This window comes from Python bivittatus, unplaced genomic scaffold (assembly GCF_059951505.1).
Source record: "Python bivittatus isolate LINGU-HERP-01145 unplaced genomic scaffold, Pbiv_v1 ctg000480_np1212, whole genome shotgun sequence".
Taxonomy (NCBI): domain Eukaryota; kingdom Metazoa; phylum Chordata; class Lepidosauria; order Squamata; family Pythonidae; genus Python; species Python bivittatus.
Genome location: NW_028277075.1, coordinates 96645181 through 96659710, shown reverse-complemented (window position 1 = coordinate 96659710; position 14530 = coordinate 96645181). Strand labels below are relative to the sequence as shown.

Genomic DNA, 14530 nt, shown 5'->3' with positions numbered 1-14530 from the left:
TACAAACCCCTTCATAGTTGGTAGGCCAGGGCTAACCACTGCCCATATCCCAAATGCCCTTGCCCACTGGTTAGCTTTGCCTGAGGCAGAATATCTTAAGAGAGTGTATTCCTTCTCAAAATTAAGATACCTCAAGTTTTCCTTTTCCTGTGTGACATGTATTTCAAACAAATTCACCTCTTTGAAGTAATCTATCACTTCTTTTGCAATCTGTTATATGGTTTTAATCTTGAAATGTAGTTTTTGTGCTTTTGAGTTAAGTCCCTGCAGTTTTCTTGGCAATATTTCGGAAGTGATTTACCGTTGTCTTTTTCCTAGGGCTGAGGGAGAGGGACTGGCCCAAGGTCACCCAACTGGCTTTGTGCCTAAAGTGGAACTAGAATTCATGGTCTCCTGGTTTCTAGCCTGGTGCCTTAACCGGTACACCAAACTGGCTCTCTAATCTTGAAATACCAAGATAACATTTCATTTCCCCTTACACCATCTCAATATCACAGTCCCCCCCCCATCTTGATTTATAGACCACCCCACTCTGTATGACTCTAGGCAGTAACAGCAACTACCTATGTAGCTATGGTTGGTCCCCTTTAACCTATTCTGGCACCCAGTCATCATGTTGGTATAGCAGAAGCCAGCAGGCACAGCGTCCTCTCTCATGTCTATACAGAGTGCCTCGTGTAACACAGCAATCTAAAACTGCTGCTCTGGCACTGAAATTTGCTGTTTGCACATGGAATTTCCCACTGGACAAAAAACTTGGGATTGTAACAGGAGGAAGCTGGGACATATCAACAGCTTGCATGTTTGCCAAGGGAGACAGCTTGGAACTTCACCATCAACTGGAAGTGGCCCAAAAAATGTAGTGATGGGAAAGGGGAAAAAAAGATCATTCAAACCATGAAAATTTTAAGTCATTTATAGAATGTACAAAATTTACAACAACGTTAACAACTGAGATTGTTATTTACACAGGAAACATTCACAAGAGTACCAAAAACAAAACAAAGACAAAAACAGCAGAATAACCAGAAAATTTGGCACACATTTGGCTTCAGATTACCATGCCCTTATGGTATTCTCACTTTGATAATTAAATGGAATGGAGAAGGGAGAAATAATTTTTCCCATCCTAGACATCTAAATTCATAATGAAACACAAATGCTTGGTCTACAAGTTACAACATCACACTTGAACTGTAATAATCCAAATTAAGACTGAGAAGTATCGTATGTTTGAATTCAACTGTTACTGAGTAACAAACCTGGGCAACGTATGCTACATTCAGATAGCTGCAGTTTTAGGACAATTCTGTCATGTTTACTTCTAAACAAGAAATGTTAATCCAAATCGATGTCCAGAGTCACCCAAATATGTTATAGATGACTATATCATGCAAGAAATACCCACCACCTTTCAGAGCATTCACAAGATATACAATACAATGGACTGCATCCAATGGGGTCCCAAACAGGACAGACTCTTCCTCCACGTTTGTGCAGCCATCAAATCTGTTCCAGAGGTTGGGAGACACCCCTCCACTGAGCAGACTTGGAGGTATGTGCAAGGGGGAAGATGAATGAAGTTCAATTCCACTGCACAAATGGAAACCGGCTTGTACTACACTAACTATAGCCTGTTCTTTTATGAGGAACAGTTACTGCAAAGAATTCTATTTAGGGCAGATCTACATATCACACACAGTCAGTAAACTTGACCACATGACATCTTCTCTCACTACAACTTGTAGCAGAGCTAATCACAACTTATTTCCCCACTACAATTCCAGCCATCTCTCCAAAATGGATGTTGCATTCGTGGAAACATCTCATATGATCTAAACCTACTACATGGGAAGTCACAACACCGTGGGAAGGGTACGTAGATGCTGTTTGTAACTTCCTCCATGTGATAGATCAATGAATGAGGTGCAGCAAGAAGTCCTAACTGCTCAACAAACCTCTTTCTTCAATACATGAGATAGAAAAACTGTCTAGATTTCTGGGATAGCATGATTTAAAACAGTGTTATTGAACACACTTTTAACTTTTGGCACATACAATAGTTGTGGTATATGGATAATTGCTTTGGTAAATTGAGGGGCAGACTTGGAAACAGGTCCGATGCTACAGCTTGCAGATGGGCATGACTTCTTTTCAGCCAGACTTCTTTTACTTGATGGTAGCTATTTTGAATATACTACAATGCTAGATGGACTGTTCCAATTTTGCTTCCCTTTGCAACCTGAGATTATTCTATAACTTGTTTGTACACCAGATCTCAAGAAAGAATTCTAATGGTTTAATGAGATGAGAGTAATTGAATATTTAATATGTCTTATGATTCCTTGCCATTATTGTTAAAGAAAAATGCCTTTCTAGTAGGCCATCAATACACTTGATCCTACAAAACTCTGAGTGGGAAGAAACATGCAAAAGGCAATTCTCCTGGAAAGGAATGTAGGGGGAGAAATGAGTCAAAGGGGGCAGAGGTCACCTGACTCTAAATATATGCTGAGCATTTAATTTCAATGGCTTCTTAACCCTACAGTAGATGTGGGACTTCAAAAAGTGTTCCCCATTTTATGGAAATAAATTATTAGTTGCATAAATAAATAAATTTAAAAACAGTGGCAGGAGAGGGATCAGTCTCCATCTCCTGTTTCTGAGCACCCCAGAGGCATCTGTAGCAACCTTGAGAAATCAAAAGCTGATCTAAGATGGGCCTGGTCCCATCAAACAAAGCTATTCTTGGATTCTCAAACTGGCTTGAAAATCATTCTCCTTCCCTGATCCTTTTATCAGACTTGCATGAAGAACACAGATATCTAAGACATCCCTTTACTTTTAATTGGGGAGACAGTTGAGATACTTAAAAGAACTAATACATAGCAGGGCTGTGCAAGATTTTTTTAAATGATTTGGCGGAAGTGTTTTGGACCTTGCACTAGCATAGCACCTTACAGCTCTTCATTAAAGCAATCTGATTTTCTTCAGGCTTCCACACACAGCTGAAAATAAAGATGCAGCTGCTTTAAAGCCACATTGACTTTAACAAGTGAATTCTTTAAAGCAGCCACAACCTTTTTTCAGGCTCTTGCAAAAATGTGAAAAAGGTGGGCTGCTTTATGGCAGACCAGACAGTAATTTGTGAAGTTTTAATAATCATTTCATTCATATTAGCACAAAATGGCTGGTTTATATATCTTTTAGATTTATATAATATGAGACTAATGGATGATTACTTTAATTCTTTAAAAAATCTGTCCAGACCATGTAAAGCTAAATTTTCTTCTTTCTTCCCATTTCCTCCACAATTTGCAACATGGATCTGTGCTGTGACTTGATAAAATGCTGGATCGCCACTGATTCATGTTAGCAAATAATTCATAAAATCATAGTAATGTATGATTACATGACTGCACACTGTACATAAAATTATACCATGGTTTAATTTTACCATAAATCACTGATTTCTCCCTTACCAGCCATTCCCCTCCACCCCTTGGCCATTAACAAATGCTCTTGAACATCACTGATCAGAAAGCAGACAGGTCATGGCAGGAACAGCAATAGCAGCACTCCTTGTAGTAACTTAAGACTGGAACTCTGTACAACATGTTAGTAATCCTAATCCTATTATACAAATATAAATACTGTGACCTACTATGTAAAATAAACCATACTGGATGGCACAAGTATTGTTTGGATTAGAAATAGTTCTTTCTTGAATGCAAGTCATTCATCCACAATAAATCTCTATGCCAAAAGTTCTGATCAAGCCTAAATCTTTATTACACTGGTTGCAGGGAACTCTTACTGAAATATGCCTATTTTGGGGTCCACAGGTCCCCAACAAGGTTCCAATGCACACATAGAGCTTCACAAAGGAAATGAGGATGGGCATGCATGCAGAGTAGATAATGAAAGGCAAGCTTCTGTAAGCACATCAGACATAGGGCTGCATCATGCATAGTACTCTCCTAAGCATGTCTGTTCAATAGTAAATGGCAGGGACTCCCACAGTAATTACTCCAAGTGCATATGAATGATCTGGCAATCTCACAGAGTGAGTTCAATGGGCCTTATTCTCAGCAACTGGGCACAGAATTACAGCCTTATTTTATTAATTGGTTAGATTAAATAACATTTTAAAACTTTTTAATAATCAGCATGATTATTTAAATAGCAAATGGGAAAAAAATAGCTCCTTAGGCATTTTAAAAATAAAAATTCTTACCAGATAAAAAAAGGCTGTAAAAACATTTTAGAAAAATCATTTATCATCTTCATACCTCCAAGGCAACAACCAAGTGCCTGCTTACCATGCACGAAAATGATTTTTCTAAAATGGGTATCGATCTTCTATAGTTGATTAAAAGATATGGATTAGATCTAGTCATAGTATAGGCCCTATTAAAATCATGGAGAGTTTAGCTGTGATTTCAGTATGTCTGTGAAAATACGACTAAATCTAGATCCAATCCAATATAATGATCAAGCTAAGATTGGTTTAATGCTGTAAGATGATTATCTAGAATCCTTTTTTGCATAGAAGAATAGTGTTACTTTGAAACCCTGGTTTTCAATTAGCATTATTCTAAGTATGCAATTTCTAGAAATACTCCTTTCACAAGAATAGAGAATGATTTAAAAAACAAACACCCATTTTAATGACTACAAAAACCTTCCTTCAGAATATTCAACTTACAACAAAAGTCCCCTTTTTTAAAGACACAGATCAGAAAGTATGGCTTTTGAACCAGCCAAGGCTAAAAGGAATTCAAAAGGTTGTTTTAAAATGTCACTTAAAAAAAAAAGCATTGAAAAACATATATTAAATTAAGGTCATGTTTGTGTGCATAAATATTTTCCTCCAACTGTTTTCCTTGATGTTTAATTGGTAATTTATCCAAAAAGGACTACGTAGCAAAGAGTGAGAGGAGACACAGCATTATTACTGATGCATCTTGCCAATGTCTCTGTGTATGATTTATAGGCGTTGTTGTTGCAAAAATGGCATCGCTAGAATTTCTGGGTAATGTCAAGTTGCAGATGTTTCCTTCACAGCAAGAAGTGCAAACCTGGAAAAAGAAGAGAGACTTAAATAGTTTCTTTCACAACTGATGGAAACTTCACTATCAGAGACAAGCTACACATTATACCCCAACATCCACTGCTGCTATTTAAAACTGCTGTCATATGGAGAAGTGTCCTTTTTTATCTAGACCATGTGGTTCTAAAAGCATGGTTGCTGTAAAGATGAAGGAAATTAGAAAGGAGAACTGGTGAATTAAAAAAAAAAAAGATTAAGACCACTTTTCTCATACTATACCTGTAATTTAAATTTGCTTATCCAACCACAAGCAGTTTTAATTGGGGGGGGGGGGGGAAGCCTGGCTATTAGAAGGTACAGTTAACCCTTAACTGATGTATCTTTAGTGATCTATCCCTCGCAAGTGGCTACCATGCAGGGCTGGGCAATTAGCCTCCTATTTCATATCATCAAATCATGAATTACAGAGATTATACATTTTAAAGCTTTATGGGAAAAAAGGTAATACATTTACGATAAGATACTAGAGAAGCTACTTGAAATTCAGAATGTCTTTCCCCAAAGCATTAAGTGTAGCATTAAAAACACCTCCTTGTTCTGCCCATCTTTTAATCATCATTTACATTCCTAGAGGAAGAAGGGACATTTTCCCTTCTAATTTATTATCAACTTCTAAATCACAGGAAGGAAAGAAAAAAAGCCTTGACTGTGGAAGAATCCAGACAAAATGGAAGAATGTTAAATTCTGTTCTGATATAAATGTTCTTCTATGAATTTTCTAGCATTGGCTGGAAATCCCAGTTCCCCCTGCAGTGGGTGCCCATTTTGAAATTCAATAACATGCATTTCCATCTTTAGAAAGGGGGGCAAGGGCTCCATAAAATGAACTTCAGAGAAAACAGAGAATGCTTCAAGAACTCCTGGAAAGTTGCTCTAATAAATGAACCACGTTACGTGTGTGGAATATTTTATGTGGATTATTCTACCCATGTGGATTATTTCAGATGACTACTCAAAACAGGAACTTACTGCTCTATGCCCACAGCATTGTTAGTAACATCCACTGAGTGACATATATTTGCTGCATCAGCTCTTGAGTTGAGAATTTCCATTTTCTCACATCTCCAAATGATGCCTCTTGGTAGTCATCAGTATTCACTCAGAGTTTTTAGCAAACCTATCTTCGCCATTACATGACTTCAGCATTGCTTATGTACTTTTCTTAATTCAAATGATTTCTTTCATTAAATCTTCCTAATTTTGAGTCAATTACAATGCCAAACAAAGCAACTAACTTCAAGTTATGTTTGCAAAATAGTTTCTCACAATGCATGAAAAAGAGCCAGCATATTGGAGTTATACCAATTAATTTCAACTTTTTACCTTCAGTCCTTTGTGCTGGAGAGCTATGCAACCTGTAGTCAAACAATCCTCCAGGGGCACACATCGCTTAGTAACTGATACGCTCTTTCCATTGGCTTCCAGGGTATGTTGAGAATAGCAGTATCTTGTGGCTGGCAAGAGAAATAGAAAGCTTTATTTCTAGTGTAATTAGCTGTGTACAGCAATCCCAGGGCTATAAACTAGATGGGAAAAGAATATCCTGAAAGGTGATAGCAAACCATACTGTAATTAATAGAACTACACCAACATGTCCATGAAGTCAACAGGAATCAAGCTTGATTAACTTTACCTTTAATCACAGAAAGTGCCTGCACCTAGCTCATCATGGATGAACTCAAAAAAGGCAAGTAGGGTCTGATCTGGCTACTATTTGGCTGGGAAGCCACTAAGAAATCTCAGGGCTGCAGGTTAGAGGAGAAAGTCAAAACCACTACTATTGCCAAGAAAATTACATGGATGTGTCCATGCAGTCATCAAGAATCAAGTCTGATTTGTATAGCAAGTTGGGAGACAAAGAGAAAGAGAGCGAGCACTACAATCATTCCACAGTCGTGAGTTCTTCTATTAGGTTTTTGTGGATAGGAAGACTTTTTCCATCCCTCTTTTAAAAGCAGCTTCAGCTAAGTTAATTCTGCACTGTAAGTAGGAAAGTTTTGCATTTAGGGCAAGACTAAGTTCTAGTATTAGATGGAAGAAACATTTTTCAATTCATTTTTCTGAAAAGGTTTACATCGGCTTGCATCAACAAAAGCTGCTGTAATTTAAAAAAAAAAAAAATCCTAATACAATTCCCTGGTGATGCAGAGTATATTGAACCATGTATATGTATATGTGTGTGTAGCTGTTGATATAAGATGATTTGGGACCCTCCATGGCAAAGATAAGAAATGAGCAACATTTCCACCTGACCGGTTCTAACTTTCAAATACAATATAAGTACACTATAGCAATCAGGCAATAGCACACTGCAACAGGTTTCTCTTTGTAGTATTTTTCGAAGGAGATAAAACAGGAGTTTTAATAAACTCTTAACTATTGAAAGTGTATCTCCACAAGATCAGCAAAAGCAGGCAGCTTCAAAAGCTATATAATGAATTCAAATGAGAAATGAAAACATGAGCTGGAAAAGATACGCTGTCAAGGAAACCTAATCGGTTATTGATATGATCATTGGTATAATACAATATCCCAATCCATCTATTTTGGAAGTGGGAAAATGTTTTAGGAAAGCAGGGTTCCTGTTAAATGTATTATGTTTACTGAACAACCCCTTGTTATATAGCTTTTAACATGCATGGTTGCTATCCCTATTGATTTCCACCCAAATAAAATAAAGGTAAGCAATATTAACATCTAAGGTAAAGGCTTAGGGCAGAATCCAGGCTCAAGGAAGACAGTTCATCATCATGCACTAGAACTTCCTCTAATTCCTCTTTCTGATCCATCCTCAAAATCTGCACTGTAGAATAGGGGAAATGAGCATTTCTGAAGCAGCATACACAATGAGGCTGACCAAGCACATCAGACATCTTCTAAAAAGCTGTTCTGTCTTCTCCAAGCTGCCGCCTTCAAAATTCTAAAACAGGCACATCTGGATGGGACCAGGCTGGGGAAAGCAAAAAAAGCTCTCCATGCATCAACTTCAATAGTTTAAGAAATCAGGAGGAGTCTGGTAGCATCTTTTCCAACTAACCCATTTTATTAACAGGCAACAGCTGGAGCTCCTCCTGCAATGACTATGATGAGAAGCACATGGTTTAAGAAGTAGTCCAAGTGCCTGTAGTTACTTAAATAATTATATGCCTTAAATTAAAGTGCTTTGATAGGCCATGACATTCTCATCCTAGTCTAAAGAACTACTGTACAAGAATGGCTTTGGTCTCTGTGCACAGATCATGGTAATGCTGACCAGTGTAAATGCTATTTTGATCCCAAATGGAAGATTGGTGCTGCCAGATTTCAGAAAATCTTGTTTGAATAAATCTGTAAAATCAAACTAAAATTGTCATGAATTTTAGTAGTATTTTTAAACAATGATTTAACTTGTTGTTAGCCACTTTGAATACTGCTTGAGCAGAACAGTGGAGTATAAAACAAACTAGCAAACTCATTTGATTCTAGGATACACACCACAGTTTCAGTGAGCCTACAACACCAGTTCCATGTGGAACTATAGATTTGTGCCCTTCAATATTCTATAAACATCCTCATCCCTTGCTACATATCAGTGAACAGCAAGTGATTCTTCATGGAACTATGCAACTTACAGTGAAGGAAGCATAGCAACATATCAATGTTCCCAAATATGCAAGGATTATGGCATGTCACCTGCCTAGATAACACTGATATGGGTATAAGGATGTCTATATGGGCAGGGCCATGTGTGTCACAGAACCTTCCTGGGTGGTGGATGAGAGGCTGGGCCAATGCAAAGGATCTGCATGGGACATTTAAAACATCACTACAGGGGATACATATTTACTGCTTTCATGACAACATAAAGCTGATTTACCTCTTGGACAATATACATCTGGAGCCCACTGGTTGCATTCATAGTTATCTACTGCTTGTTCACAGGTGAAACATTTGAATCCACCAGGGTATGGAGTTGCTGAAAAATGCAGGTGCAACCATGACATCAATTACAAAGTTAACTGGAATATTTAAAAAAAATATTAAAGGACATATATATTACAGAAATAAAACTCACTGTACAGAACTTTCATATAGCTAAAACAAGTTCAGCATCATTGACAGGAGAATCTGGAATTTCAGTTCAACCCATTTTTCACCAAAACACTGTGTGTATGTGTGTGTGTGTAGAGAGAGAAAGAGTCTAAACAATATTCTTGTTTAGACAGATAAAATATTTAACATCTAAATCAACATTCTGAGGAAGAAGTCAACTAAGATTTTCACAGCATACACTCCACCATTTTTTGAAAAAAAAGATGGTGGGGGGAGCGAATACAAGAAAAAATTTTTTTGTTAGTTTATAGCTTGCTTTTTCTATAGAAACTCAGGGAGCTTACACAAGGATCTTGTTTTATCCCCACAACATTACGAGGCATGTTGGACTAAGAGTGATGCCACACATTAGTTTTCATGGTTGAGAGAGGACCTGAACATGGATCTACCCAACTATAATCCAGCATATTAACCACTATACCACACTGGCTCCAAAATGTGGCCTAATGGTCAATCATAGCTTAAGATACTTCATAGCAAACTCATGGCTTATCTTCCACCCTCGCTTGGAGCTTTTTAAATATTAATGAGCACAGCTAGTCAACTGGCACAGGAGCTCCAGTAGAAACAAATAACACTCTGCCATTAAGAGGTTTCTTGTAACATTCATCCAAAACCTATACTTTTGTACCTTATATACCCTATGAAAATCTATTCAGACCCTTCCAGATATGAGTCCTAGATATGTCTGAAGACTCCTAACACATTTCCTTTCTACTCTTTTCCTGGCTATACATCCCCGGTTTTCGTCAACACTTCTACACAAGCCTTATTTTTCAACCCACTGACTGCCTCTGCTTTTTGAAAAATTTGATCCAATCTGCTTACATTGCCTTCTTGCTATCAGGTGACTAGGACTGGACACCCCCCTCACCGAAAAAACCAAGACTGGCCACAAACCAATCATAGTAATCTATGCAACAAAACTGTACTGTCACTGCAGTGCAAGACAATGTGGTATCTGTGGATAGCTCCCTTTTTATCCTCTTTTTCAAGCTATTTTAACTGAAAAAAAACAAAAAAAACAAATGAGAACCTTGATTGTTTGGAAGCAAAGCACCAAACTCTGGCTTCATTTTTATTGATCACACTGCCCTTCTGCCCCATATAGCTTGTGTAAGGATTCTTAGAATTTTTTAAAAAAAATGATGGGTGGCTGCAGGCCAGTTATTTAAAAGCATCTCCACTTGTCCTGATTGGGGGTGGGGGGAGGTTAACATACAGTGGAATGGTAATGAGTATGCTGGGAGTTGAGAGAGAGTAGAGATAATAGATAATCTATTTACCTTCTGGTAAATGGGTGCTTTGTGGAAAGCTCTGATGACCATCTGGGTCATTTAGAGGGAAAAGCGACAACATCCTCTGAAAATTCCAAATGGACCAATTGCCCAATAAGCGTCAGTGGATTTAGAGAGAAAACCAACTCTTGATTCAGGGAGAAACTTGAGATCTTGACAGTGTTAATGTTCAGGACCAAGAAAGAGATATTGCTATCAGCCCTTCAAGGCAACAGATGAAACTTCAAACACAGAACACACCTATATACCATGCACTCCTATGCACAGCTACTCAAACACAAGCAGTACTGGATGAAACAGTGTATCCTTAGCAGAGAGTATACATAACATTAGAGCCTCAAATTATTATTTTTTTTAATCTTAGAATGGGGAGAGAGATAGCACAAATATTAGGTATGCATTATGAATTTTTTGGGCACTGTCAGTACCCTCACCAGCTTCAGCTCTCCAAATTCTTTCCATTCCCGGTTTAAAAAGTGCCAACTGATAGTTAATTACATAAATAAAACTAAATAAAGTATCAACAATCAAATCATCAACATCGTTTGAAGGTTAAGATAGCCAAGGGTTAAAGATATATCTACAAAGAGTCCTGTGTTAATTTTACCAGTTAGGCTAATCCTAGCTATAGCTCAATGGAATGTTTTGACTTATACTAAGAAAAAAATATTTGAAGACTGGGACTGAAGAATTTGCACAGATGCAATATACAAAGATACTGATCCATAAATTTTTACTAAGATCTCTGAAACATTTTGCTCAACACAAAGCATTTAATCAGTACCTTTTTATACAGAAAATAGTACATTACTGTATAGGACAATTGCCAGATTTGGCTGGGCTAGTTTTGTTTTTTATTTCAAAAGGAATTGACTCAAAAGCATGGACGTTGGCTACTCTATTCTACAAAAGCACCACCTGTCTGATTACCTTCTTCCTCATGGGAAAAATGAAAACCTCTTACAGTGACTGTACACTGGCAAGCAGCCTATATCAACTTCATATATTGCTAATAAACAAAGGGTGTCCTGGACCTAATTCAGTCCTACAACCTAAGAATGAACCAGTATCTCCCAAACAAATTATGAAAAGAAGCTGTATGCCCTTATGGCAGACTGAGGGTGGAACTCTGATGCCTAACTTATCCAATATTTATAAATCTAATGTCAAGGAGCTTGATTCTAGTGCCAAAGTACTTGAACTTTTCCCCCCTCTTAGCTCTGCTAGCAATGCCCCACCATGTTTTCCATCTATATTGCACTTCTTTCTATGTAGATTACTGATGCTGTATGAAGAAGGCATATTCTGCGTTACTACAAAGAACTGTAAGACATCCTATAATTTTAAACAGGAATAACTGTGGACAACAGAGGCTTCAGTTATGTTTTTATAGCCCAAGGGGTGGCACTGGAATCTCAAGAATTTTATGGAAAACACGATGGCACAAATACCAGTCTCTTTCCTTCCAGCTCTTCTGCAACAGGAAGTCCCTGCTTCCATCTCTCTCGTAATTTCTTCCCACACTGAGCTCGGATTCTTTTATTTAAGGATGGCTTCTGAATGAGATTGAAAGAAAGCCAGGACGGTGAAGTGGTTAGGTGCTAACTAGCATCAGCACTTCCCTGAGTGACCTTGGGCTAGTCACTATCCCTCAGTTTAGGGTTAGTCACAAGGTTACTGTTGTGGGATAAAAGCTAGCGGAGAGCGCTGGGCATGCCATATGGAGCTCCTGGAGGGAAAGGAAAGGTATGTAAATAAAGTGAGTGGAATATATACTAAATTGCTCCATTTTGATATTGTAAATATAATTTACCAAAATAAAGAAAATACTGTCATGAAGCTAGAGAACAGTGTTTAGGAGGCCCTTTAACTCTCCAGAAATTATTTAATGGGGCTGCAAAGGAAGGAAGAACCATTCCATCAGCGGTGTCCATTCTGTTGCTAGATAGCCACTGTTGGACACAGCCCTACACTATTTATGGAATGGCAAGACCTACAGCTATGGAAGCCAATACAGACAGTCCTCAACTTACAACCATTCATTCAGTGACCATCTGAAGTTACAATGGTGCTGAAAAAACGGACATACGATTGGTCCCCAAAGTTATGGCTGTTGCAGCACCCCCATAGTCATGTGATCGAAATTCAGGCATTTGGCAGCCCACCCACACTTATGACCACAGGGGCACTTCAACTTCCCCCACCCACCTATCTCCTCCCTTCTCTGCCCTTTTGGCCACCCTGCCTTGCAGGTCAGCAAGCAGTCCCAGAACAATGTGGCTCAGGGGCTTCTTGGCCATGGCTCTGGGACTGCAAGAAGCCCCTGAGCCACAGCACAGTGCAAAGCTGCAGCCACCCCTGGAAGCCTCACCCGCCCCAGCCAGCAAGCATTTGTTCACCCAGCTGCCTTCTCTCCCAGTTCCCCGCACCAACCTTTCGCCTTTTGCATCCAGCCACCACAGCTGAAGCAGAAGACCTTTGCTGCCTCCTTTTCAGACCCACAGCTGCCATACTCATCCAGGCAAACACTTCCTACATGTGGCTCCCTAGCCCAGCTCAGCAGGGCGGTGCAAATAAGAATGCCAGCCAATGGGGAAGGACGGAAGCAGTTTCACCCAATGGGAAAGCGCCAGGGCTTGGCTCAGCTTTTCTGGCGCTCTCCCATGGGGGAAAACCTGGCACTTTCCCATTGGGCGAAACTGCTTCCTGCCTTCCTCATTAGCTGGCATTCTTATGTGTGCCGCACTGCTGGACAACAACAACAATAATAATATAATTATTATTGCAAGCTTGCAATAATTATTATTATATTTAATAATAAACAGAAGCATTCAATAGTAACATTAAGTTATTATTAATAATATTAAATGATTAAATATTCTGTTTAAATAATAACAGACGTGGTTGCCCAGGGTGGCATGGCTGGTGTGGGTCTGAAAAGGAGGCAGCAAAGGCAGTGAGGCGCTTCTGCTTCAGCTCCAATGGTTGGGTGCAAAAGGTCAAAGGTTGGTGTGGGGATCTGGGACAAAAAGCAGCTGGGTGAACAAATGCTTGCTGGGCTGGGCTGGGGAGGCTGCGGCTTCCAGGGGCGGCTACGGCTTTGCACTGCGCTGCAGCTCAAGAGCTTCTTGCACCCCCAGAGCTATGGCATGCCAAGAAGCCCCTGAGACATGGTGTAGCAAGCAGCCCCAGAGCTGTGCAGTTCTGGGGCTGCTTGCGCCCCACAAGGCAGGGTGCAGGGTAGCCAAAAGGGCAGAGCTGGGGGGGAGATAGGCGGGTGTGGGGAGTTGGAGATAGTCTTTTACTTTACTGAGGCTTGGGGCTGGGAGAAACCAAGCCAGGAATGGCTGGGATTGGAGTGGGTCCTTGGCTAACAACCGGTGCAATTTGCTTAACAACGGCAACAGGGAGTGCTAGGATTGCCGTTGCTAACTGATGCAGTCATGTGACATCTCACTTTATGACCGCATCACTTATTGATGGAAATTCCAGTCCCAATTGTGGCCATAAGTTGAGAACTACATGTAAGTTCCAAATTATAAAATATTGGTAGGATTTATATATTGAGCCATGCAGAGTGTCTACCTTAACTAAAGAAGATTGCTTAGGGACCCATCATATGAAAACAAAACAACACAAAATGATGATTTGATAAACAAAAGAATTCAAAATAATTACCTGGCTGTAAATGTAACTGACTTGAATAATGAGAAACATTTAAGAAATATCCAATTTATTATAAATGTATTAATTTATTATACTTATTTAATAGCTGAATTATTTTATATAGACATTCAGGAATATTTTTATTCCTGATTATTCCACTATCTTATCTTGATGCTCATTTGACAAATGACAAACTAGGTTATTCTGCATTGTATTTAAGGGTTTCCTTAAATGAAATGTAAATACTCTAATAAGAGCCACTTTGGTGTAGTGGTTAAGGCACCAGACTAGAAACCGAGAGACCCTGAGTTCTAGTCCTGCCTTGGGCACAAAGCCAGTGGGTGACTTTGGGCCAGTCCCT

At 39.1% G+C, this 14530-nt stretch overlaps 1 protein-coding gene across 2 annotated transcripts in view; it reads right to left on the bottom strand.

The window, feature by feature from the left end:
• Positions 1 to 919: 919 nt before the first annotated feature.
• The window catches only part of LYPD6 (LY6/PLAUR domain containing 6), a 58606-nt gene continuing 44995 nt past the window's right edge, over positions 920 to 14530 (bottom strand). For both annotated transcript variants that reach the window (XM_007435565.3, XM_088146538.1), the window contains exons 3-5: positions 8970 to 9068; positions 6437 to 6567; positions 920 to 5081 (exon numbers count right to left, since the gene is read on the bottom strand). In XM_007435565.3, coding sequence (XP_007435627.1) covers positions 4920 to 5081; positions 6437 to 6567; positions 8970 to 9068 — 392 coding nt within the window. In that variant the 3' untranslated portion in view covers positions 920 to 4919. The remainder of the gene's footprint in view (positions 5082 to 6436; positions 6568 to 8969; positions 9069 to 14530) is intronic.